At 43.5% G+C, this 27,900-nt stretch overlaps 1 protein-coding gene across 3 annotated transcripts in view; it reads left to right on the top strand.

Annotated features, from left to right (window-relative positions):
• Positions 1-27,900, top strand: part of LOC115366655 (LIM and calponin homology domains-containing protein 1-like) — a 146,741-nt gene that overhangs the window by 77,506 nt on the left and 41,335 nt on the right. For all 3 annotated transcript variants that reach the window (XM_030062209.1, XM_030062211.1, XM_030062210.1), the window contains exons 5-8: positions 7,548-7,578; positions 14,794-14,904; positions 17,124-17,322; positions 26,714-26,972. In XM_030062209.1, coding sequence (XP_029918069.1) covers positions 7,548-7,578; positions 14,794-14,904; positions 17,124-17,322; positions 26,714-26,972 — 600 coding nt within the window. The remainder of the gene's footprint in view (positions 1-7,547; positions 7,579-14,793; positions 14,905-17,123; positions 17,323-26,713; positions 26,973-27,900) is intronic.

The following is a 27,900-nucleotide window of genomic DNA, read 5'->3' as shown; positions in this document are numbered from 1 at the left end:
AGACCCAGCGCGCGCGTGTGTGTGTGTGTGTGTGTGTGTGTGTGTGGGGTTCCAAAATGCAATACCCACTGCTTGACAAAAGTGATATCAACATTTATAAACTGATGGTTTGAATTAAAACAAACCATGAAGCTGCCTAAAGCTCCCACATGCAGCTCTGCAGTAGAAAAAGTTACCACATTCGATTTCGAGATGATTATCAAAATAAAACAAGGCAAAGCAATAAACAAGCCACTTCATAAAATAAACGCAGCTTTTGTGATGCTGACCGCTGCTCTCTGAACATCCGTCCTGACGTGTGACGGCCGCTGCTGTCTCGTCGTGTCCTGAAGCCAGAAAACATTCGGAAAACCCAGATTTACACGAGGAGCGAGCGTAATCCCAATCTGTAGACGGTCTGTCGGTGCAGTTTTCAGTTTTCATACCAGGGACCATTTAAGAAGCCATCAAACCAGCAACTGGAAATATAACCTTATGGGGAATTATTTGCTGAGGCAATAAATCAAAGGACAAGTGGAGTTTTTGGCCACTGACTTCCACTCATCCGGACTCTTTTTGGCCATCTACTGGCCATTAGGAGGAATTGCATTTTCAGCCCCCCCCCCGGCTCCACCCTGCATTTCACATGGTTAACCAGCAGGTGGGTTGTGGAGGGACACCTGCTGGATGGCTTCATTATGGCATGAAACATTTTTGTGAAAATCCTCCCGCCGCACTTTCCGTCCGACGGTAAAAGAAAAGGTCAGAGTGACGGCTGGAGACGCGCTTTCAGTTCAAAAGTCTCAGCTGCTTTCTGTCTGAAAGCCTTAGAGAGATTATTTTTTACACAAAAACACATAAAACAGGCAGAAGGCGCTGGAAGAGCCAACAGAGCTGAAGCTTTCAGAATTTCTGGCATCTTCTAGAAATTTAAAAAAACACAAGTCATGCAAAATTGGTAAAAAAAAAAAAAAAATTAATCTATGCTATGATGGGGTCAGTGAAAAATGTCAATGTAAGTTTGATAAGGCATTTTATAGTCGGTTTTGTTCACTATGACCGGGAAGATGAGAGAAAAAAAATCCAGAAAGTGGATCAGTGGTTGAACGGTAGCAGCGATACAGCTGAGAACCAGGAGGAAGAAGAGAAAAAAAAGCAAAAACAGAAACAGCAAAATATCCTCAGGTCGTTGTTTCACACACTGATGGCGTTGGGTTGCACCTCTTAATGTGTATTTTTGCGCTAGTCGGCGAACGTGGCTGAAAAAATATTTCAATTTATTATTTTTATTGAAAAAAGTTTGAGAAGCGCTGCTCTAGCAGAGAGCAGAAGGCATGGAGACATGGGGTCAGCTGATTAAAAAAAGAGCCATGTGTAAATCTGTGCTCTCAGTTTACATACGGTTTACAAACCATGCTCTCACAGTCATAATCCATGCCCCGGGATTACGAATCCGTGTCCATGGATTTGCCCTCAAAATCCGAGGGCATGGCTTACAAATCCGCGGGCATGGATTAGTAATCCCAGGGCGCGGCTTTCTAGAGACAGATTTACACATGGCTCTTTTTTATTTTCTCGGCTGACCTCAGGGGGGCTCCATAGGAAGGAGCGGAAAACCGATGGAGAAAAAAAAAATCCCTTCCAACATGTTTATCTTCTTCAGGAAAAGTGAAGACAAAACAAATCCACGCGGTGGAAGGGCAGGGAGGGTGCAGGAAGCAGCGTTTATGGGACATGTAGTCATAATTTTTTAGGAACACCAGGCCTGTTTATGTGAGATAGAGGCTGCTAATCTCCACCTCGTCTTATTTTAGTTAGATTTAATTTCATGAAACAAGGTTCATTCATTTATTCATTTATTCATTTTCCAAGTTGCTTATCCCAGATATGGCCGCAGGGTGCTGGAGCCCATCCCAGAACTCACTGGGTGAAAGACAGGGACAAAACACTGCTACAGATTGCACCCTGTATATTTGGGAGTTATGAATCAATAGAATCCAGATAATATTGATTTTTAGTTTTTCTGCCAAGTGAATGGATGGCGTTTTCGTAATGAACTCTTCATAGATGGCTCATGTTTTCCGCTGTCTGTCTCTTTTGTCCGTCAGAGTCTCTGTGGGTGTGGAGCTGTCCGTCAGCCTGTCTGTCATTCTGTGCGTCGGACAATCAGCCGGTTCACTGCCAGTACAAATAAGTGAACAGGAGTGAATGGAAGTTTGCATGAGCTGGTGTCAGCAAAGCAACAATGCCCTATCTGTTTTCACACAACTGGTCTTTGTCCAAGTACAAGGGTTTGCATCACTCAGTGAACCGTGACTCGCACTTTGTTGCCTGGTGACAAATGCATGTGTATGTGTTTATATAGTGTATGTGTGTGTGTGTGTGTGTGTCCTCATGCTAGCAGTGCTCTGTCATCGAACTGTCATTTAGATAGCTGCTGCTGGAGATACAGAGAGAACGGAGAGAGAGGACAAAGCTAATCTTAGCAGCTCTCAAGAGGAGCTCGGCTGGTTTCTGTTAAGACAAGGGGATCTTTGGAAGTGTGTGTGTGCGCACGTGTATACACTAATGTTTACACAGCCTTTGCTTTATCTTTGAGCATGTATGCACAGTGCGTTTTTAGAAATCTTATTTGATGACAGCTCACACTGCTCGTCTGAATCGCCTGCTGTGTGCTTATGTTGCATGATCCAGTCGAGCTGGACGCACACGCCACACACGGGAAATTGACATCTCTGCCTGTTGAGAATTTCCGATATTCAATTCAGAACAGCATGGATGCCCTGTAGTTGTGGATGTGTGCCAGTGCAGTGAGGTAGCTGCACATTGAATTTCAGGAACATCGATTCATCACTTTGGGGCTTCAGTTTGTGACTTCGGGAAATTGTTTGATGATTTTTGTTGAAATCAGTTTGTGAGGCTGCAAAATTGATAGGTGACTGGTTCTTTGGTTCTTGCCTTGGGGAAACTTGTGACTTCAGGACATCGAATAATGGCTTTGGGACAACGGCTTGTGACTTGGGGAAATTGTTTCATGCTGTGGTGAAATCAGTTTGTGACTTTGCAAAATTGGTTCTTGAGTTTCTCGGCTTTCTGGACATCGGTTAGTGACTTGGGGAAATTGGTTCTTGAGTTTCTCGGCTTTCTGGACATCGGTTAGTGACTTGGGGAAATTGGTTCTTGAGTTTCTTGGCTTTCTGGACATCGGTTAGTGACTTGGGGAAATTGGTTCTTGAGTTTCTCGGCTTTCTGGACATCGGTTAGTGACTTGGGGAAATTGGTTCTTGAGTTTCTCGGCTTTCTGGACATGGGTTAGTGACTTGGGGAAATTGGTTCTTGAGTTTCTCGGCTTTCTGGACATCGGTTAGTGACTTGGGGAAATTGGTTCTTCAGTTTCTCGGCTTTCTGGACATCGGTTAGTGACTTGGGGAAATTGGTTCTTGAGTTTCTCGGCTTTCTGGACATCGGTTAGTGACTTGGGGAAATTGGTTCTTGAGTTTCTCGGCTTTCTGGACATCGGTTAGTGACTTGGGGAAATTGGTTCTTGAGTTTCTTGGCCTTCTGGACATCGGTTAGTGACTTGGGGAAATTGGTTCTTGACTCGGGAAAATTGAATGGTCATTAAGGAAAATCAGTTTGCAACTGTAGGAAATCAGTTTGGGTACTAAAGGAAATCATTTTGTTACTTCAAGAAATTGGTTCTTGACTTGGGGAAACTGGTTCAAGAAATCAGTGGATGGCTTTGGGAAATTTGATTGTGAGTCTGTTCAAACTGTAAGATCATAATGTGTGCCATATCAGAGATTCATCTGACCATCCAACAGCTTGCATGGCAAATATTTAAAGAGTTGGTCAGGTGTCCCTACCCTCCTCATGCTGCAGGTCAAACAACGGACATAAAAACAAGGATTCGGCCTGAGTCTGAGGATTATTTGACGACACAAAAACCAGGCTTTAGAAAGAGGTTCAAACTGCAGTCAGCACATGGCATGTGTTTGGGTTTGGGATTCATCTGGTCTTCATTGATCTAGCTGCAGTTTAAAGGGTCATCTGAAGCTTTATCCACTTTGCTGTTGCCTACATCTAAAATACAGACTGTATGAGGTCAAACCTAACTTCATCAATTAACTGCTATAACAAACTTCCCCCAAGTAAAAAGCCATGGATGTGACAGTTAAGTGTTTTTGATGGATTATATCCTGGAGGGAACTTCCATTTCTCCCTGTGGCTGTCGGCTGATTGACAGGAAGCAGAGCCAAACATAACGCAACACTGATGTAAAACCTGTCCGTGATGGATTATCTCACTTTGCGGAAGCTGTTTTCATACTATTTATAAATGGGTGGCTGCAAATGGCTTCTTTTGAAGGAGGAAAGTGTGCTGTCTGCGTGTGGAAATGGGCAGCATTGGTCCAAATAAGAAAAAAAAAACAGCTATTATTCTTTCATTGTTCCTTTTAAAATGAGCTCTATGCCTTTTCCGGTGCTTATGCAGTCCTCTGTGGTGCAGGACGGCGCGCTCTTGCACCTTAGCGCCCATGACAGTCGACAGTTTTCACCGCCTCTCCCCTGAAGTCTTTGGACAGGTGCTCGCTCGTCCAGGAAACAGCTTTGGACAGCGTGGCAGGTTCAGGTACACGGTGAGCTCAGGCCTGAAATATCTCCCCTTCCCCTGCCCGCTGATGGAAACAGACTGGGCTCCAGGATTAGTTTTCCATGCAGGGTGAATCAGAAAGAGGGGAGAGTATCTCTGTGTGTCAGCAGATAAATCGCTCTCCTGAATGTCAGAAATCCACATCCATGAGAAAAATGGAGACTTAAGAACTGATTAGTATTGGGAAAGCTGTGTCAGCCAATGGTAACCATTAAAAGAAACACTCTGATATTTTAATGCAACTATTATTCACCATAAAAACCACATTTCAGGGGGCCAAAGCCTCTTTTGAACTGTTGCGCAATGAAACTGCACCAGATGTGCCAAGTCTCCATCGTTAATTTTTCAACAAATGCATTTCAATCCAAATTTATCACCCCTTTTTTTTTTTTTAAATTGAGCAAAAACTTTTCCACTTCAAGTGACCATAAAAACTTAGTTTGTGGTTTTGAGGAAATCTTTATCAGGTTGTGCAGTTTCCATTCAGTTTTTCATATTCAATAAGTAATAATTCACAGTAACAAAAATAAATATTTGAATGGATACCAAGGCAGTGAGAGAGATTTTAATGATGGATGCAGGGTGGAGATGGGAAGTTAAGGATGAATAACAAGTTCATTCAATATTTAATAAACTATGACAGCTGTGTCTATAAAGACTGAAGTTATCTCTGCTCTTTTAAAAAGTGCCGTTATATCTGCCGGAGATATCTGCACCGATAACTCTGCTGTGTTGAGTGTTTTTCATTTCAAATCTAAATGTGCGGTTATCTCCAGAATCGTTGTGGTTATAAACCGTACGTGGTTGATTGTTTTAAAACTGCATAGTTTTGGCGGTTTCTGTTCACCAGTCATGCGAATAAAGTAACTGATACGGACGTTGACAGACAGGGAGAGAGAGAGAAAGAGAGAGAGAGACAGAGAGAGAGAGAGACAGAGAGAGTTTAAGACTGACTGGCGTCTTAAATGCGATCTCAGTGATCTAATACCTTGTGGAATTTGTTGCATTTGTCCTTCAGGTTTGTTCCTACAAGGTAACAGCGGAGAGAAATAACCTGTCTCTGTTTATTTAGCCAGCTGAGGGGAAGAGAGGAGGAGGAGGAGGAGGAGGAGGAGGAGGAGGAGGGCTTACAGACCAGGTCCCCTCCAGCTACTTTCACCTCTCCGCTTGCCTCCTCCTCTTACACTCCTTTCTTAGCCGTGTCTCTCCTGTCACTGGAAACCCACGCAACGGCAATTTGGGTGTCACCTGTGTGTTGAGTGAGCCGGTTCTTCGTGACCCGCGGGCCCGGAGGCTTGTTAGGGCCGCCGACCGGCTCACACGGCGCCGCCGAAACTCAAAAATAAACGACAGTCGCATCCAAAACGAGCGTTATCCTCTCCGTAACGAATTCCTTACCCTCCATGCAGACGCTGTCACTCTTTCTCCAGCAATTTTCTGTTGCAGCTTTAAGTTTCTCTTCATTCCTCCCGCTCTCTTTAGTGAGTCGATTAAACGTTTAATTGATCAACAGGGAATTAATTGATGATTTTGATTCATTTATCAAGTAAAAATGCTGATTTCAGCCTCACTAAGATAACTGAGATGCTGAGACTGTCTTCCTTATTTGCATTCATATCCTTATAAAATTAATACTTTGGATTTTTTTGGCTGCCGATCAGACTAAAGAAGACATCTGAAGACATCACTTTGAGCTCGGATCGCTTCCAACGAGACTGGTTTCATTTTTCACGCTTAATTGGCCAAATTATGAATCAATTAGCTGACTCATCGCCCACAAACGGCGGTTTGTTTTCTCCATTTGGGGAATATGTTTGTGTGCAGTTTTATCTGAGGCAAATTGCTTTCCACAGTGTAGAAGACAGATATGTTCCTACCTGGATGAGTGATGATGATGATGAATCTGCACAGATGGTGAAGATGCGAGGCAAGCCAGCGATATCTGCTGAATCATGATCTACTGCCTCATTCTGAACTATGCCATTATTCAGCTGAAACCAGGAAATTTTTGAATAAGAAGACAAATCTGAATCTCATCGTCATATTAAAATAATAATAATAATAATAATAATACTGAGATTATTGAAACACCGGTTCTTGCTTTTGCATTGGTGTGTATTGGCTCACAGCTGCAGTCATTCCCCGTGTGTGTTGAGATTATCACTATTGATGAATCGGACAGCATCACTATTGATCGGTCATTGCCACTGTGTTGCAGTATCACTGATAATCAATGGTATTCTTGTTCTAACAGTTGTTATTGACGGGCATTATGTTGTAATAATCAATACTGATTTACATTGTTTTGGGATGATTTGATCATATTTACAGCGACAAACAGCAGTGAGTGTCATGGCGTTGTTGTTTTTACCAGGGATTGACAGCGTGTTGTAACCCCGCCCACTTCTAAGTATACTGTACACTATGTAATATATGTGTGTGTGTGTGTGTGTGTGTGTGTGTGCAGTCCTCTCTGGTGCTGCTCTCTCTCTGTCTCTCTTAGTCTGGAAATTAGCCTTTCTCACCTCCCAGGTGTGAGTTACTGTCCGTTTCACAGCCGCTTCGTTTTACGACCCGTTTACAGTCTAAAGGGATATTCCGCATCTTTTCCTGTTTCTGGTGATCCCTCTGGAGCCGAGCGTCTGTCGCTGTGCTGCTGTTTGCTCTCGGCAGCTCACTGACTGTCGGTAGTGATTGCGTGGGCGGCCGGCTCCGTGGACTCTCTGCTGTCCTCACTTTGGGTTGTTGTTGCTGCTTTTGCGTCTGTTTGTGTGGGCGTGTGTGTGTGAGAGCTGGTGAGTTTTAATGCTGCGTTAATTATTTTCATCTTGTTTTTTTTTTTTGTATGTCAGATGTTATCTGTGAAAGAACAAAGTTTAACTCTCTCTCTCTCTCTTTCTCTCTCTCTCTCCCAGGGGAACCGATTGCAGTCGAAAACTGAAGAATGTAAGTGATGCTTTTGGATTTCAGTGGGATCATTTGTTTGTGTGCTAAATGCATGTTTGGATGGAGACTGTTATTATCGTCCTGTGTTTCTGTTTCTGCTCTCTCTCTCTCTCTCTCTCTCTCTCTCTTTAGTGCTCCTTTTATCCTATTTACTTTACCAATCTGTTCATCTTGGCTCTACCTTTATTTAGTCTACATTTTCTCGCTCCTGTTTTACTTTCTCTTTCCGTCTCGTTCTATTTCAGCGCGCTCTTGATTTCAACATTCAGTCTAAACGGGCCTTAATGACATGAAATACAAACATGCTTATTATCAACACACAGAAGAAAATGAAGATTCTTAAAGCATTTAACAGACACCATTTACCAAGTGGTTATTGTATTCATCTATTTTTTTTTTCTATTCAGGTTTTTATTGTCTCTGTTCAAGTAAAAATGTGGCTCTAGCTGCTAATGTGGCAGACTAACCTCTTTCTCCAAAAGCATAGTGGATTTTATTCACTTTAGGGTAGGATTTTTAAAGTTATGGTGGTATTGTTATGGTATTGATATTTGTGCAAGTCTTGATTACTCATATTTTTGTAGGTCTTAATCTGTTTCTGTATATTGTCGGTGTTGCCTATTGTGGCTTTTTTTTTCCAATCAGTTTTGTCTCTTCTATTTATTCTAGCTCTGGCTATTCTATCTATTGCACATACTCCTGTCTTTTGTCTTCTTATCTGTCTGTTGTAACTCTGTTTATTGTTGCCTGTTCAGTTTGTTTTACCTCTTCTCATTCTGTACAGTCCAGTTCTGTTCAAGTGTTGCTCTTAATCCCTGTTTATCGTCTCAAACAGCTTTTATAGGCCCCCAAAACCTCACATAGCAGGGTTCACCAGGCCAGCCCGGCCGTTATATCAGCTCCGATCAAATCCTGTCCGTTAACAGGAGATCAGAGCGAATCCGATGAAATCAAATCATGGCAGGTTTCTGTCTCTTCTGCCTGCTCTAGTTCTCTGCCCATCCGCTCCTCTCTGTCTTTTTTTTTTTAATAATTCACATTCTGGTGCGCCTGTTCCTGCTCAGCCTCCTCTCTCTTCCCTCTATCGCTGCTTTAAGAAGAAGAAGGCAGAACGTAAGCCCCGCCCACTCTGCAGTCCAAGCACTGCTACTCTCTCTCTCTCTCTCACTCTCTCTCTCTCTCACTCTCTCAGTGATGCTACACTTCACTGTACAGCTCAGTGCCTGTGTGTGTGTATTTGTGTGTGTATGTGTGTGTGTGTGTGTATGTGTGTCGGCCCGGGCTGCCGTATCACACCAACTCGTTTAGCTGACTTCACACGCCGGGACTCCACATTACGATGCCACATTAGCCGGCGTGTGCGGCGAGCTCAGACGTCCCACAAACTCCCAGCAGCCCCGGCGTCACCTGGGAGCTGCAGCCTCCGACAGCAGCGGGCTGTCTCTGCAGCAGCACACACACACACACACACACACACACACACACACACACACGCTCAGGAGAGGGAAACCGAGAGGAATCTGCTGGTGTGGCGGAAAAGGAAAAGGTGTTTTGCAAACAGACGGGGCTCTGGAATAGAGGGAGGCTGGTGCTTCGATAGGTGGATTATTGCTGGAGTCACGAAATGAACGTCTAAGAGATGCAGGTGTAAGCAGGCAGGTACCGTATGCTGTGGCTGGGATGACTACTACAGTGTTTGTATGCATGTGAGTGTGTGTGTGCATGCATGTGTGTGTGTGTTCATGCCTGCCCTTTTGCATGCGTCACTCCCAAGTGTGTGCACATCAAACAAAGAGGTGATTGTCATCCTGACAGCCGCTGTGGCCGAGCAGGTAGAGCCGCTGTGACGCTGCACGGGCATCATTTACATTTCTGTCAGTCGAAACTCCACTGACATTTTCTTAAACAAATGTCGTGATTCCCCCCCCTGAACCTCCGGCGCTCGTGTCCAAGTTTTGATTTTGATTGTTTTTCTTTTGGGCCGGTTCCTGCCGCCCGAGTGCACCGTGTCCGAATCGTCCCGGCACAGTTACACAGTGTTTTCATGTCGCGCCGTGTTCAGCCGGGATCGATATTTGTGTGCTAGAAACACTCTGGTGAGCCGGCTGAACATATTTGCAGTTGACCCATTTTCAAAGGCTGCTGCCGGGGACGCAGCGTGCACTGCTGCTCACTATCGCCGTGGAAACCTCAGCGGTGCTGATGCTGGCCTGCAGCACGGAGCTTAAGATGCACTGGACGAGGTCTGCCTCTGTTCCTGCAGCAGCGTTTACTCAAGACCAGAGGGGGAATAATTAAAGGAGAAAGTCTAAGCCTGAATTTACGCTGCATTGCTGATTTGTCGTGTTTAGTGTATTTTTATTATTCCGTGGTTAACTAACCAAAGTAAATTCTGTGAAGTCACTGAGAGAGATTCTCAGCTACAGTTGTGTTTAACAGGGTTATGATCTTTGTATGCAATGCATTTGGCTTGTTTACCTGTGGAAAAATAGAATTATGCCTCAAAACAACAAAACAACACAATGTAAATCACCAATCCCTGTTTTTTAAACAGTGTAAACGAGTTTTTGTGTGGAATTTTTCTTTACATGTTGCTTACCTGCTATTTACATTAACACACATGCATTCATAAATGCATAAATTAAAGGTTTGCCATTAAAATGCATTTTATCCAGCAAAATAATGTAAATGTAAAGAGTGTAGAGAACGTTGTGATGCTTAAGTGCATTTTATACCTCAAATAAAAGTGTTTCTGCACTCAGACTGACATTATTGGCCCTGTAGTTTGGGCTGAAAAGGATTTTGACGTAGGCTTGGGGTTGCACACTCTGATTGGCTGATCACAGGGGGAAATCTGTGTGAAATCAATGACACACACATCAATGCAGAAGTGTAAATGCTTCAATATGTGTGTTCTCTTTTACATTTGCTCTTTGCATTTACATTATATTTAACTGTAAGAGGCGCTTTACCTTGAAGCGTTTATACTTCACACTGCATTTGAATCCACATACACAGATAAACCCTCTAACCAATCAGAGTCAGGTTTGTGACGCCGACACCGAGACCCTTTCCAGCCTCAAATACGTCTCAAATACGTGTCAGTTACTGTACACAGACACGAGTATAAATGCACATTTAAGCAGAGCCCGGTCATCAGAGGGACTGTCCTGCAGCCGGAGCAGACAAACCCGCCGACGTCCCGGGTCTGATCCTCCACGATGTCACATATCCACCTGTCTGAAGTGTCCTTGGGCAAGACACTGAATCCCCAGCAGCTGCAGACGCACCTGCAGTTGGGCTGAAAGATGAGTTTCCCTGCAGGGATCAGAGGAGCATCACTCCAGCAGGCTGTGTGGGTTCTGATCCGTTCTGTGTGTGTGACGCTCGGAGGCTGTTTACACCGACGGCACGACTGAATTAAACACCTGAAGCCACGCTGAGCTTCCCTCCTTATCGCAGCGATCCCCGCCGGAGCGCTGGTCGACGTGGACACGGTAAATATCTACAGCTGCGTGGGGACATTTCGCTAACAGCGCTAAAGCTAACCACCGTGTGTGGTCTCCATGTGGCCGCGGTCGACTTGTGCATGTTGCATTTGGGACACTGAGCTGACTCAGGAGCAGCATGCAGGAAATGCAAAAAGCCCTCGTGTAGCTCACAACATTAGATTTCAAACATCGTCACAGGTGCGGGGGTCAGAGGCGCGGAGCTGATGATTCTGCAGAGCGGCTTGTCGAGAGGAGACTGGCGTGGTGATTCATCCTGTCAGGGCTAAGCTAGCTAACAGGCAAATATAAATCACCGGGGGCCCCTGAGGGGATGTGGTGTGTTAGCAGGAGCGCCTCGAGTGTGTTCAGGGCCGAACAATGGCTCGGCCTTGTCTTGTTTGTGCAGGAAGCCTCAGCGGCGCATTACTGACTGACTGCTGAAGGGCTCCGCCGCAGCAGCCAGGAAACCGGCGCGGTTTGCATCATGAGGCGGGACGACAAGTGAAAGGAGCCGGGGGGAGAACTCCTTCAAGTTTGTTCCTGCTGCGTCCTGCCGACCGCCACAATGACCATGAATTATATGAGCTGACAAAATATTTCATGTCCCCCAGGTAGAAGAGAGAAAGGTTTCGAGTGTTTGTCTGCCTGGTACACCGCGTCCATGCAAAGCAACTGCACCGTTTGACTCAGAACTCATTAAATTTCACCACCCAGTTGTTAGGCCTGTTTACTCATTCAGTGCTATTGATTCATGTGCTTGGAGCGGCCCATAAACTGATTTATGCTGCATTCACTTCAACTCCAAGCTCATTAATGGAATGCTTGAGTGTTTTTGGGCAAAAATACCCTTTTTCCAACCCACCCAGACTGAGACTAGATGTACTTCAAGTCCACACGATCCGCCGTATCAACACGACAGCTTCTGAGCTGCTGCGAGGTTTGTTTTTTTTTTTCACTTGGACGGAGTCAGGCTAACGACTCCCATAGACTTCAAGTCTTTATGCTAAGCTAACATGAAATGCTGCACATAGGAACTGAGCCACTGGACGTACAGAAGTGAAGATGGTGTCCGACACCCATCTTGTCTCAGTCTGGGGAAGTCAGGAAAAGGGTTTTTGCCCAAAATGTTGGACTATTCCTTTAATAAGAAGCTCTGACTTGTGAAAAATGAACTGAACTACGGAATTACAAATCGGAAAATTGTTTATTTCGGTCCAGGTGACATCGGAGCACACAAACATGGTGCACAAACATTTGCACATTGCTTTTTGCACACTGGGTTGTACTCAGATCTTATTCTTTATTTTTTATTTTTTCTTTATTTAATCTGTAATCTGTGGATACTGCTGAAAAACTGTGAATTTCCTGCGGGATGAATAAAGTATCTATCTATCTATCTATCTATCTAAAACAAATCACTTGCTGCTGTTTACAGTTCAGATTCTAGTTGATGTTTGAGTATTTATTTATTGCATAAGCAGTTTCTTCTTCCTCTTCTTGGCATCCGTTTGTCCCAAGTTGACACCGTGAACATGAAGGGGTCGCAGGTCGCAGCTGGGAAATTCCAAGATCTGAAGCTGAACGCAGCATCAGCCTCTGAACAAACGGATGGACCATGTTACGTTTTCCATGTGTTTTGTTTTTTTTTTGTTTTGAGCGCCTGATGGCTGACTGATGGTATCCATTACCAAGACTTCTGACTTGAGTTAGGATTCCTCTGCGGAGCTCCGCATCGCCTCTGCTGCTCCTTTTGAAGCGGAGAAACTGGGCTACACCTGGAGGTTCGGACGCCAGAACTCTTAATATCCACTTTGGACGATCGCAGAAAATATTCATGAAACACTGGCGAGGAATGAGGCGTTCATCATTCATGAGCAGAGCCTCAGTACTCGGGGTTCTCTAATAACTTTGATAACGCAGTATTACGATATCAGTTTATGGCCTCTTTATTAAGGGACACACACACACACACACACACACACACACACACACTCATAGATAAAGGTTCAGCTTATATTGGGAGCAGATTGAGTGTGAATGACAGATTGGCAGATTAAACTTTATTCTTCATCTTTCATTTTTAATCTTTAACAGGGACTGAGCAGCCGTCTTGTCACTGAGGCAGCGATGGGCTTTTATTGATTTCTTTTTTTTTTTTTTTTAAAGATGAAAGTAACTAATTACATTTACGCATGTCACTGTTATTGAGTAGCTTTTTTCTGTACTTGTACTTTTTGAGTATTTGTTAAAGTCAGTAATTTGGCTTCTACTTAAGTACATTTTTACTTGAGTTTGGGGTGACAGTACTTCTACTTCTACTGCAGTCAAATATCAGAGGAACAGTACTTTCAATACTATCTCTGTGTTTTTTAATCAGTTTTTGCTGTGTCTGAAGTTTTAGGCAAGGCAAGGCAAGGCAAGTTTATTTGTATAGCACATTTCAGCACTAAGGCAATTCAAAGTGCTTTACATAGAGCATAAAGGCATTAAAACAATATAAAAGCAACACAAGAAAACATACATAAAAACAATTACTAAAAAGAAGCTAAAAAGAGAAAAAGATAGAACAGGAAGTTAAAAGTTACAGTGCAGTGTAAAATATTAAACCTTAATGTGGTTTAATGGAAGGCAGCGGCAAACAGAAAAGTCTTCAGCTGTGATTTAAAATAACTGAGAGTCGCAGCAGATCTACAGTTTTCTGGGAGTTTGTTCCAGATATGTGGAGCATAAAAACTAAACGCTGCTTCTCCATGTTTAGTTTTTACTCTGGGGACAGAAAGCAGACCTGTCCCAGACGACCTCAGAGGTCTGGATGGTTCATAATTTAGCAGCAGATCAGAGATGGATTTTGGCCCTAAACCATTTAGTGCTTTATAAACCAACAGCAATATCTTGAAGTCAATTCTTTGACACACAGGAAGCCAGTGTAAAGATCCGAGAACTGGAGTGATATGATCCACTTTCTTGGTCTTAGTGAGGACTCGAGCAGCAGCATTCTGAATCAGCTGCAGCTGTCTGATGGATTTTTTAGGGAGACCTGTGAAGACAGCATTACAGTAGTCAAGTCTACTGAAGATAAATGCATGGACAAGTTTTTCCAAATCCTGCTGAGACATAAGTCCTTTAATTCTTGATGTATTCTTAAGGTGATAGTAGGCTGACTTTGTAACTGTCTTCATGTGGCTGTTGAAATTCAGGTCTGAGTCCATGACTACACCAAGATTTCTGGCTTGGTTTGTGGTTTTTAACATTATTGACTGAAGCTGAGCGCTAACTTTTAATCGTTCTTCCTTGGCTCCAAAAACAATTACTTCAGTTTTGTCTTTGTTTAGCTGAAGGAAGTTCTGGCACATCCAATTGTTGATTTGTTCAATGCACTTACTCAGTGCTTGTACTGGACCATAGTCCCCTGGTGATATGGTTATGTAGATTTGTGTGTCGTCTGCATAACTGTGGTAGCATATTTTGTTGTTTTCCATAATCTGAGCTAGCGGGAGCATGTAGATGTTAAACAGAAGAGGCCCCAGAATGGAGCCTTGGGGAACTCCACATGTCATTTTTGTCCGCTCAGATGTGTAATTACCTATGGACACAAAGTACTCTCTGTCCTTTAAGTAGGATTTAAACCAGTTTAGCACTGTGCCAGAAAGCCCCATTAGTCATGACATGCAAATTTATTTCTTAAATGTCGTATTGTTTTTTTTTTTTTTTTTTTCCTTCCCAGGTTCTGATCACCATCTACTGGCTGGGTCGTGCTGCCAACAGCTGCACCTCGTACAACGGGCCCACGCTGGACCTGAAAGAGTTCGAAGGCCTGCTGTCACAGATGCGAAAGGTTCGTCAAGTCCTGCTCAGAAATGTTCAGCGCCAGCACATATTAGCCCTGTGTGTCAAGTTATTATAGTCATAAGTTTTTAATAAGCATGTGTCTGAAGTTGTTGCAGGAATTTTTGCGTTGATACCATTTGTTACACAGATTTGGTGCAAAATTGAACCCTTTTTGACTACTTGAGAATTAATAAAAAATGTTCAGAAACCCTGCAAAATACCACATTAGGACACCGAGTTCTTTAGGAAACCCACAGAAAAATTCATGCTTCAATTTGGTGTCAAAAACTTTTGACATTTGGAGGTATCTGAAAGAATTTTGCATTTTTCGGAGACTAGATGTTGAGCATTCCATTGTGGACATGTCTCAGAAACCCAATACTGTCGATATACCCTGAAACTCAGGCATCCTCTGAACGGCCTCGCTCTCCAGTTTGTGGCTGTAAAGTTTCATGAGGCTGTGATTCTCCTAGAGGTCACTAGAGGTCATTTTATACGGCGATTAAAGTCTCAAAGATGGTCTTGTTAGCTACTGTGTGGCTCATTGAATCTCAGCTTTCCAGTCTAAGCCAATACAATTGATGCAACTCGCAAGGCTGTTTAGGCCCCAGTCTGCACAAACACACGGTTTTACAACAGGCCACAAGAACACATTTGGGCTGCATACAAACCCTACATGGTTTTGCCCATAACTCACTGTTATTGTGTTATTGTATCTGTTTAGAAAGCTGATGTTCGGTTTGTTTTGCTGGCGATTGGCTGACAAGACAACTTAAACCAGCAGTGTTAAGCAAATTTGTGCACAACACCGCACATTAGGATGATGTTTTATAAGCGTAATGTGGTTGTCAGTCTTGGAGATGCTTCACTAAAGTGTGAAACACACAGATACATTATTTAAGGAGTGAACGCACCACCCATGCTGATTCATCCCCAGTTTGGTCCTCTGGGTGTAATCGCATGCCTCTGTAGTGAGGTTTGGATTCGTGTCAGTGCTATTGAGGTCATAAAAACCCTGCCATTGATTTGCACGTTACGTATTGATCGAGTATTGATTCTTGTGACGCTCCGATTCAGCGCTCAGCTCTGCGGCTGCATCGCAAATCACACATCAACAACAGCTGGCACCGTCGCGGAGGATTATTGGAGAATCTGCTTTTTTTGCAAATTGAATTAATATATGACGACAAGCTGCTCTGGCTGAGAGTGTGTGCTGCAGTAAATAAATAAAAAATGTCCTCCAGAAATAATTTCAGGCAGCGAATCCACCCTCTCTCTCTCTGTGTCTCTCCCCTCTTCCCAGACCCAAAGGGAGAGAGAAAAGTTAGCCTTAGAAACCCTCAAAACACACACACACACACATTTATTCGCAGTGACAGCAGCTCATAAGCATGATGTCACCCCTCCGCGATTTATTCCACAATGCGATGTCCCCTCTCCGTTCTATAAAACGGAGAAATCGCCGCCAGCCGAGCCGAATGTCTTCCCCAGATGTCCGCGCGCTGCCGTGGACCAAAACAAAACCTCGTCTCCATGTGAGAAATAGTGTAATAATGCGATAGTCAGAGTCATAAAACCTGAGTTGAAAAAACAATTTGGTCAGCCCGTCACCGTGGCCAGAGGTTTTATGAAGACCAGGGGAGGCTCATGAGAGGACGACGTCGGCTCTGCCCGCTGTGCCGTTCCTTACAGGGAGCTCGGACTTCAATAAATGATGAGCTATAGAAGGTTAACGCTGAAAAGATGTAGGCCGCAGGGACTTTGAAGGACTACCGAACCGTGGTGAGATGTGTGGAGAGGATATTAAAGGGCCAGTTCATCCAAAAGACAGCGCAGACTATCCATCCAGATAGCTTCTGTTGGATTCGTTGAGGTTTCCGGTCCTGCTTTTGGGTTTTCCACCAAAGGAAAGCATATTCAAGGCAGGTAGGCACGGTTTGCATTTATCAAACTCATCCTTATTGGCAAGAGCTGCTCCTGTATTTTCCAGTTTTTGGTGGTTTGAGCTCCACAAAAAGGATGCAGGCGACAGTTTTGCCTGTAAAATCTCCTCCGTCATGAAAGATGATGCAAATGAAGGCAAAAAGATAAGGAAAGAAGGAACATGTAAACTAAGAATGCAAAAAATGGGTGCAGCTCGATATTATCATAGGGTGGACCGCTAACATTTTGTGCTTTCAGTCTTTTTTGCATCAATCGTTGTTGTGTGTGTGTGTAAATGTGCAGGAGGTGGAGGACGCCGAGAGCCCCAAACGCAGCATCCGGGACAGCGGCTACATCGACTGTTGGGACTCCGAGCGCAGCGACTCTCTCTCCCCGCCGCGCCACGGCCGCGAGGACTCCTTCGACAGCCTGGACTCCTTCGGCTCGCGCTCACGACAGACGCCGTCGCCGGACGTCCTGGTCGCCCGCGGCAGCAGCGATGGTAGGGAGAATCCAGCCGGCCCTTTTAAAGCATCCCTGAGCTTCCTAAGCACTTTTAAAAAATTGTCCAGTGGTTCGGAGGTCTGGTGTTACCCTCTTCAGCTACATCCAGTCGAGCCAGTCAGTACCCTCGTTGACGTTATGAAGTAGGGCTAATATATTGATATTGTGATATGAGACTAGATATCAGCTGGGATTTCAGATATTGTAATATCGTGATATGGCATGAGTGATGTCTTTTCCTGGTTTTAAAGGCTGCATTACAGTAAAGAAATGCAAATTTATGAGCTCATTAGACTGTTCTAGCTGTTTTATTACTAGATTTATTATTTGTCTCTACCTGCTCGGCCATCATATCCACATTGCTGATGGCTGTTAAGCAAAAATCTCTAATGAAAGCGCCACCAGTCATCCCTTCAATATCAATATCGAGGTGTCTGGTCAAAGATACAGTGATATTTGAGATTTTTGTCCCCGTCGCCCAGGACTGTTATGAAGCGGTGCAGGTTGGACAAAATGTGTAATCTGGAAAAGACAGGACTTTCAGTGTGTCACCACGTCAAGAAAAACCCGACTGAAGAAAAGTGCACGAAAAAGCTGCTCCTTTACTGAACAGTAAAATGAGACTAAATGTAATTAGTTACTCCGTCCTCGCCGACTGAGGTTTAGTCAGACGTGAAAGATTGAAAGTTTCACGCCTCAAACAAAAGTGCAGCAGCCATTTTCTGTCCTTTTCCCTGGAAGCAGATTCACTGCAAAACTGGAAAATGAAATACAAGAATCAATGAAAAATGAAGTGTAAAATTAATGCCATTCAGAATATAGCAGATGTATAATTATGTTTACAGCCAAAAAAAAAAAAAAAAGATGCCAATTTGTATTTTAAACCCATATTGATTATGGAAGCAGTTGCATGGTTATTTTGAATTTGAAACGCACCTTTTCAGACAAACCGAAGCGTACGAGGAATAAATCAAATCTCCTCCACTTCATTTGTCTTTTCTCTCCCTCCTCTGCTTTGGATCTGTGTGAACGAGTGCATGTTTCCGTGCCTGCTGTCTCTCTTATCCCTCCTCCTCGGGGTCCTCCAGCTCTTGACATCCATACTAAAGTGGCTGTGTGTTGAGTGTTGGAGCCTGTGTGTGTGTGTGTGTGTGTGTGTGTCGTGTCACGGCCTTCGGCTCTTTGATGGCTCTCTTGACATGAAGAGGATGAGTGACAGAGGGAGAGAGAGAGAAGAGAGAGAGAGAGAGAGAGAGAGGAGTGAAGCAGCTTGACATGACATGGAAACAAAAGACAGAGGCGGCGGTGGGTTTGAGGATGGTTTGACTGACAGCTTGCGTTGATTTTTTTTTTTTTTTTTTTTTTTTTCAATCCAAGTTTTGTCCGGTCTCAAGTAAAGTCTAAATTTATTTCTATTGCGAGTGAAATAACAAGAGTCGACCGAAGAGCTCACCAAACGCCACTAAAAGATGAAAATACATCAAAGAAATCACCAAAACCTAAAAGAATTCACAAAACCAATAAGGATCAATAAAAGTCAGGACAGAACCAGAAAACCAGGACAGTTCCTGTTCATATAGGTAATTATATGATAGATACAATAATATAACACATCCAACCTGGTATTTAAAGCATTTTACATGACATGAAGTTTTTCTTCTCAGGACAAACAGCTATATAAACTGCAAACAGCTGTAAAGATCTCTGTTTTTTTTTTTTTTTTGCTGTGTGCTGAGCTTTAAATTGGAGTCAAAAATACATTTCGGTCGCTTATGAGTATTTTATAATGCCAAGCCGGCCATATGCTGTCATAGAAAGCTGCTGATTGCCACACTGTATTTCAATTTAACCTCTTAAAGTTTAATGAAGGCCTGTAAAAGCTTAGGACGGCCGTCACATAGCACCCTGTGTGTTTCACGTGGGAACTGCGAATGGGAAAACGCGGAGCTTGAACCAGGCGTCCTGTCTGGCTCGCCGGTGATTTTTTTGTTTTCAGGGAAGTGTGAAGGAAACTGCAGCCTCCAGCAGCCAAACGGCTCTCAAACCGCCCTGAAACTTGGCTGGACGCGGACGTTTGCTTCCCGCCTTAAAGGGGAAGATCCACCTGAAAGACGTAAAAACCAAACAGAACAGCTGGCTGTGTTTTTGTTGTTTGGCTGGTGGTGTGTTTTACTCACGTCTGCAGAAAACAGGCCAAAACATCAAACTGAGGTGTCTACAATTTTTTTTTTCACCCATACATAATGTCAAATATTAAATTTCCCAGAGTTCCCCATAACTTTTCATGACTAAAAGTATGTTAATCAGTAACCTCAATAAACCTCAATAAACACATTAAACAAGACAAGCAGAGGCACAAAATCATATAAAATGAATAATTGAGTCATACAGAGCAAGCTGAAATGTAAACTAGTTGACACGTGATGGTGTGTTTCTGTTTATGTTCCAGCGTTTGTTTTTGTATTTGTAGTTTATGTGATTTCCATGTTGGAAACTCGGCGTGTTCATGTCCCACCGCACATGAAGGCAGCATCATGCCAGTGATGTTCTGGTTCAGATGGAGCGTCAGTTTGAAACTAACCTTCTACGACGTCAGATTTAACATCAACTTTACACCCAGAGGAGCAGAGATAAGATAAGATAAGATATTCCTTTATTAGTTCCACAGTGGGCAAATTTCAAGTAGGGCTTTTGTGAGCTGAAATAAAAACAAGACTTTACAAAAAAAAACAATAACTAATTGAAACTTAATTATAGGCTAGATAAAATGTCTTTACTTTTCGTCTTTGTCAGTTTATTTGGAGTTTTCCTGCACAATACTTTTTCTGACCTTTTTGAATATCAACCCTGACAAATACCCCACATTACAAGAAGAAAAAGACTCAAACTAAAACTGAAACCAGGAAAAACTCAACTGAAACTCAGCATTTTCAGCATTTTCAGAAAATAAAAACCAGACGAAACTAGCAAACCCTCTTTAAAAACTACTTTAAAACTCTGAAAAGAAAAAGTCTAAGCTATAACCATGACAGCCTTGTTTCTGGCAGAGCTTCACCTGCAGCCACTCCTGAAACATAAAGAACAACCTTATCGACCAAGACGAAGGCCACCGGCTTTCGTCTTGGTTTTTCTGTGGGTTTCAGCCAAACCGGTGTTCAGACGTGCGACGGGCCGACACAAGTCATCCTGCACGACGTCGAGAATCAATCACGGAGACGGACGAGGCGAGCTGACGGAAACTGGATGTAACGAGGAAAGTCAATTACAGCCCCTCATCACAAATTAAGCGCCTGAATTGACTGTCAGCGGGGGGAGGCTCCTCCTGTGACGCCGTTTTACCGCCGCCGCTAATAACACTTGCAAGTGCCTGCCACTTTCGCTCACATCACAATAACCGACTCTGGATCGGATCCAGGAGTCCCGGACGGCGGGGGCCCGGGAGCGGGGTAACAGTTCAGTGATCAGCCAATCACAGGCGGCTTTGATTACACCCAGAACAAGAGGATCCATTTATTGAGACGCACACAAACAGGGGCTGAGGCGGGTTTTCGCTGGCCTGACCTTTAGACGAGGCCCTTTCACCATTCAGCTCGGCAAACTCACTTCACCCTGACAACAATTAGAGGACAGGAGAACAGTTTAATTCAATCTCGGGGAGAAATTCAATATTGCCAATGCTCCTTTGTTGGGCCGGGCTGTGCAGAAACATACACAGCGTTGATAAATGGGACACTTTGTGCTCCCGGTGCCCATTCTTCTGCTCGCTGTGTGTGTTTGTGCGGGGCCACGCCCGCCGCCGCCCGCAGGATACGCCGGGTGACGTCACCGCCGCGGGTTTTATTACGGGAACAAGAGCGAGCATCTAGTCAGTCGAGGAGATAAAAACCGATTTGTGGTGAAGCTCAGCAAAATAACACTGAAATAACACACAAAAATATATTCAGCACACTACAGCGCCGAATCTCTGCTCATTATGTGATTGATCTAATCTGAGTGACTGACTTTTTTTTTTTTTTTTTTGGATGACCATTAATGTCTGTTTTAAAATTTTAACCCATATCTGATAACAGTTTGACCCAACAACAATACACAACTATTACAGTTGTGTATTTTTCTTTATTTTTTTAAATTTGCTTTTTTTCAGTTCAGTTTAGTTGTGTCTTTAGTTTCAGTGTGGGTTTGCTTGTTTCAGTTTATTTTTATTGTTTAAAAATGTTTTATTTTAGTGTTTTTTATTAGTTTCAGTATAAGTTTTAGGTCTTTTTTGTTAATAATATGTGGGGTGTTTGTCAGGGGTAAGATATGAGAAGTTCAGAATAGGTACCACAGTACAAACACAACACAGGCAAATTTGACCAAAATGAGAAAAACTAAAGGTATTTCTGCATATTTTTATATTGTTTTTGTAAGAACACAAAATTGTTTCAGTTAGGTCTTTTTTTCGTGTGAAGTCTAAAATGTTTTTCCACACCTAGTTTTAGCTTTTACTTAAGTTAACTGAAGACATTTATGGATAATTTTTATGTTATTTTAGTCTTTTTTGTAAGAACGCAGTATCGTTTCAGTTAGGTCTCTTTATTATTTCAGTTAAATTTAATTTTTTACACCTAGTTTTACCTTTTAGTTGAGTGTTATTTAACTGTAATAACCTTGGTATTTACCTTTGAGATTGCACTGGATTTCCAAACGCCAACAAAGTCATGTGTTTAGCCTCTGACGGTGAATCACACTCTGGCGTGATTTCCATGCCGCCCTGGGCCAGAATCAAAAAATGCAACTACCTGCAACTTCTTGCTGACTTCAGCTGACTAGAAATCATCCAGTCCACATCACATGTTGGGGGGGAGTAAATCAGAATTGGGAAGCTTTGAGCTCGCGGGTGAGCGCGGCCTGAATGAGCTCATATCCTTTGGAAAGCACCGCCGCTCGCCGTGATTTTGTGCTACCGGCTGTCGTGTCAGAGTCTGCGACCCCTTTTCGCCGGAGTCGCAGGAGTTCACGGCCTCGAGCGTTTCCTGCACGTCGACTGGGATTGGAGTAAAGAGGTTTCTCTGAGGCTCTTTTTACAGTGTTGGCATTGAACCGCGGTGAAGCCCCCCACCCTCCCCACCTCATGCTTCACTGTTACCATGTGTGCCGAGCAGCAGATCACCTTGGACAGACACATGTTGCTCCTTAAAGACGGGTGTAGGCGCTCAAGTCACTCATGTTTCCAATTGGTGGCTTAAAACTCTGTAATTGAGCCGCTCGGTGTCGGAGGGGCGGTTACCTCCAGGCCTCCTCCAGGCCTTGGCCTGTCACTCTTCTAGACCACATGAAGTGCAGAAGCCTGTGGAAATAAGAAGAGAGAAGTTCACAGGTCCACAGTATGAAGCTTGTTTCCACAGAGAGCTGCAGCCTCCACATCTGATCTGATCTGAGGGTTTCACTTCAGATCTGGTCGAAGGAAAATACTGAATTTCAGTTTGCACAGAATGACACATTAAAATATCCAGATGCATTCATATCTGTAACCAGATGATATTACGTTAAAGTATTTATCATAGTTTCATTTCAAACTGGACCTTTTTAGAGGTAAACATAATAGACTCGAGGGATGCACCAAATCTGAATCCATATCCAGCAAGTAATGAATAACAGCTTTCTGATGAATAAATTTCCCCTCCGAACATTTTTCTGAAAGTTCAGCTTGACACAATACATATAATATCTTCACAGTCCAGGTTTGCATGTGAGGGAGCGCACGGCTGTGTCCGTCTACATCTGCAAATCTTTTTCTTTGAAGCAGCAAAAACCTGGACATCGTGTGAGATGGAGCTAAAACGGAGCTGCACCAAAAGAACAGACAATAACAGTCACACAAATAATGTAAAACCTTAATAACACAACACAAAGAGCGCATGATAAACAACACACACAAAAACCAAACAGGGAGCATGAGCCAAACAGCAATGAACTGGGCTCAGTATACGTCTGCTGCCCAAAAGCATGCTGGGAAACTCCACTGACTGGCGTTCACTCATATGTCGGTCAGCGACAGAGACAGAAGTCCAACATATTTTTTTCACATCGAGATTTCTTTTGATTTGCAAAATGCAGAGTCGCTAGAGTGGGTTTCTTAAACCTATAGAGCTTTAATAAGCAAAAAATTCAGTCATTTTATATTTCTTGGGGTGAAAATCCAGTGAACCACAATCCAATGAAAAAAATCACCTCCGGTTTGAGCCACGCCCACCATTTTTCCTGAATCCAAATCCAAATTATTTCGCCCCAAAACAAATATAAACACAAAAACAAATAGTGGAGCTTCTGCACACCTCTGACGGACACCAAGAGATGACATGACAAAAAACAAAATTGCAAGAGAAGTCAAATAAAGAAAGGGGAAAGTAGCAGCTCCCCAGAATTAATTTAATGCAATATCACCACTAAATCCTTACTGTATATAGAACTACTTGCTGTATATATATCTTATTTTTACTTATTTCTCTTTTTTATTTTTTTTGTTCTTTATTATTACATGTTTGCACTAAAAAGGAGCTGCTCTTAATCTCATTGTACATGTGTATAGTGACAATAAAGGCATTCTATTCTATTCTATTCTATTCTATTCTATTAAACAGTTCAACTGCACAAATAGTATTTTACTGTTTACCAAAAGTCGCCTCAAAACCCAGAATGCACCCAGCAGCACTCAGCACACGTTTAACACGAAACACACGTAGAAGCGAGAAAAGGCACAAACGGGTAGACAAATTGCAAACATGCATGTGTACGCTCTTAATAAAAGACCCGGGGAAAAAAATGTCAAAATGTCCAGAAGAAGACCTCTCTTTGCAGTTTTTCCTGTGATAGATGGAGCCGTAAATTCATCGGCCATAGACGGAGCCCACGCACGCAGGTGGAGGTGGATTCCAGTAGCACATGTGCTGAACATCTTGGAGAGGAATTTTTTTTTTTTTTTTTTTTTTTGGGAGACCTGTAAAGTAAAACGCCAGGTATCCACCGCACACGGGAGGCAATTTATGAAAAAAAAAACAACAGTGGAACGACGGCAGAAACGATCGGCACGCGACTGAAATTGTCATCGGCCGGCGTCTTCAAATCGACGAGCTCCGAGGAATTTAAGCGGGGAAAGTCCTCGAGCGGTGAACTTCTGCAAAGCCAGGTGTTGCCGCTGACATTAAAGACCCGACGACGCAGACGCAGACGCGGCGGCCTCTTAATTGAATTCTTCCGAAAACGGCAAGCTGGAATTTCAGTCGCTGCGAGCCTCACAATACAAATTCAGCCGTGATTTATGCTCGCCTGCCTCCTTTCCATAAAAACAGGCCGTCGTCCCGCTCGGGGGGGTTGATTTACGCTCAGCCGGGACGCTGGAATGCACTCTGCACACACACACACACACACAAACACAATCATGTAGTTTAGGTGGTTAAACAGCACGGGGAGATTTAGATGTGAGGGGATATTTTTAAACAGGGATTGGCAATCTGGGGCGATCGCTGTGGGACTCTGCCTCTCTCTTCTTCAGCTTATTTTTGGGTCCTCTCTCTCTCTCTCTCTGTCTCTCTTTCCTCTCTTCTGTCATCCGCAATCCAGACACCCTGTGTTCTGCTAAGCGTGGCTGTGATTGTCTAAGCGTGACAGCTCCTCTCTTCCCGATGATTTTCGTTGCGTAAAGCGGCGTATCCGCTGAACAGAAGAAAACCTCTCTGCACCGGCTCTACCTCCACCTCTCTCTCTCTCTCTGCTGCTGATGAAGACAGTGAGTCAGCAGATTCGGTGTCTTGTTCGGGGACTGTACCGGCATCTGTGGCCGATGGCCGCCTGCAGTCTGAGCGCCGTCTCCCACACTGATTTTGATTTTGATTTAGTCTTCGTCTTTTGACTAAAATGCAAATTAGTTTCAGTCATATTCTTAGTTTTAGTCCAGGCTGACTCGACGAAATCTACAGAAGTTATAGTCTCATTTCAGTCAAATGCATTTTTGTGATTTTCCAAATGAAATCAACACTGACGTTTCATCAGGCACACACACATGATGTTTAGCTGCACTTCAGTCTGAACTCCATGCCTGTGCTGATGCAGTGTGACTGACTGCTGCTTCACTGCAAAGCAACAGACTCAACTTTCTCTCTTTAGCCGTTGTGGTTATACACTGCAAAAACTCAAAATCTTACCAAGATTATTTGTCTTATTTCAAGTCAAAAATGTCTTATTCCTAGTCAAAATATCTCATTACACTTAAAATAAGACATGATCACCTCAGAAGTAACTTGTTTTTAGACAGTTGTCTCTTGTTTCAAGTGAAAATTTGCTTGTTTCATTGGCAAAATTTGTTTCTTGTTTCTAGCTAATTTTCACTTGTTTCAAGTGAATTTTCACTTTTTCCACTGGCAAATTTTGCCAATTCTGAGGCGATCATGTCTTATTTTAAGTGTAATGAGATATTTTGACTAGAAATAAGACATTTTTGACTTGAAATAAGACAAATAATCTTGGTAAGATTTTGCGTTTTTGCAGTGTATATTTATTTATTTATTTAGCTGCTTCTCGTGTGACATGATCTGCGGTCACAGGCCGTCTCCTCTGCTCCTGCTGTGCTTTGTGTTTTATTTTCTGCAGTTTTATCAGTAAAGTGTGAACACAGATCTCTTCTTCTTCTTCTTTTTCGTTGACTGGAGTGTTTGACTCACAGTGAACTCTGTGTGGCTGTGGCTCCGCCCTCATTCAGCCAGATCAGCCAATGACAGGGCAGCACGCTGTGAGGGTATATTTTGAGAGACGCACCAGAGGGGGGATTTTTGAACGTCTGACAGTTCACTAATAACAATCACACTCAGTCTCATCAACGAAAACCAAATACACACGTCGTCATGATTTGTTCTCATCTATGATCTATTTTTAGTTCGTCTTGTTTCGTCTTCGTCGTGGAAAAAAGGCTTTTGACCAACATTTCTCGTCATCATCTTGTTGATGAAATGAACACTGGTGTCCCACACCCTCAGCATCTGCCGGTTTCTCATGTTTCCTCAGTAGAAGCTGCTGAGAGAGAGGATTTGCTGTTTGTCCTGAGCCAGGCCTGTCAGACTCACATCAGGTGGGGGGCCACGAATGTGGGACCCGACTGAGGCCAGATTACTTTTTGCCAACACCAGCATGACTTGAGCTGAATCATGGATATTTCAAGCTTTTTTCTAATTTATAGTTTTAGTTTGTATTGTTATCTTTGGAATAATTATCATTTTTAAAACAGCCAGCATGTTCTCCTTTAAATCCACACATTTGGCTGCAGAGCCATCTCTATCACCACCACACCACCATGACACAGCAAAAAACCCTATTCTCACCCATGAACCCCCTCTTTCCTCTCCTCTTCCCACCAGGCCGCGGCAGCGACTCCGAGTCGGACGCTCCGCCCCACAGGAAGATGCCAGATGTCCGTAAGGACGACATGTTGGCTCGACGGACCTCCGTCAGCGAGCCGCGAGCCGCCATGCCCTTCAACCAGTACCTGCCCAACAAGAGCAACCAGAGCGGCTACGTGCCCACGCCGCTCCGCAAGAAGAAGAGCGACAAGGAGGAGGGAGGGCGCAAGAGCTGGAGTACCGCCACCTCGCCTATAGGGGGAGACAGACCCTTCAGGTGAGTGTTGGCACTGTAATATCTGGATGAGACAGGATGAAGCACGGAGGAAACTAACTTTTGCCTTAATGGCAGAGAATAAGAGACGTGACATCACCAAGACTGTGAGCTATGATGGGATTATTTAAAGTGCAGAGGAACGAAAATTTCAGTTGATAGATTGATTGATTGATTTTACATCCCGAGGCATCAGGTGCGATCATCAAATTCAAATTAAAACAGCGCGAGGGATGAAAAATAGATTTGTTTCTAGTGTCTCGGCCTCAGACCTTCACATCCCATTTTCACTCCGTTAGGCAGAGAAGAAACACTGGCGAGGCAGCACATAGAAACGGGACATAATACATATTTGAACAAACCAGAAGGTGTCAGTCAGTAGTCCAGTTTGAGACAGAGGAGCTCTCTCAGTCCTTAGAGGTTTAAATGTGAATGTCCTTCCAGCGTAAAGATATTATCTGTTGGTCGACGTTGTGCACAGGAGGCATCAAAGCTGAGAAACAAGCAGCTTCACTTGTTTCTGCGGTGATAATATCGTCTATAGATACCAAGAATTAATAATTTCTCGGTATAATGTGGAGTGTGGAGCAAATACAGCCCATGATTCTGTTCACATGACATGAAGAAACAGTCTCTTGCCTTTTTGTGGAAGTCATTGTTAGTTTCTCTTTCATGACAGTTTCATATTTCCTTCACTTCTAATGAGACGTAACTTCCATTTCTGCTTTAAGGAGAAATATTGAAAAGCAAATCTCTGCATGTTCAGCATTCAGATTTCTAGCTATTAAGCGTTTAGAGAAGGAAAAAGGAAAAAAAGACATATATCATGCACAGTGTTTTTTTTGGAATCTGATGCTCCTCGATCATTTTGCAAGAGGAGGTGTCGCTGGTTTCCACCGGCGGGCGTCTGGAACGAAGCTCCTCGGCTGTT

This window comes from Myripristis murdjan, chromosome 10, assembly GCF_902150065.1.
Source record: "Myripristis murdjan chromosome 10, fMyrMur1.1, whole genome shotgun sequence".
NCBI classification, from domain to species: domain Eukaryota; kingdom Metazoa; phylum Chordata; class Actinopteri; order Holocentriformes; family Holocentridae; genus Myripristis; species Myripristis murdjan.
This window is presented reverse-complemented; position numbering and strand designations above follow the sequence as displayed.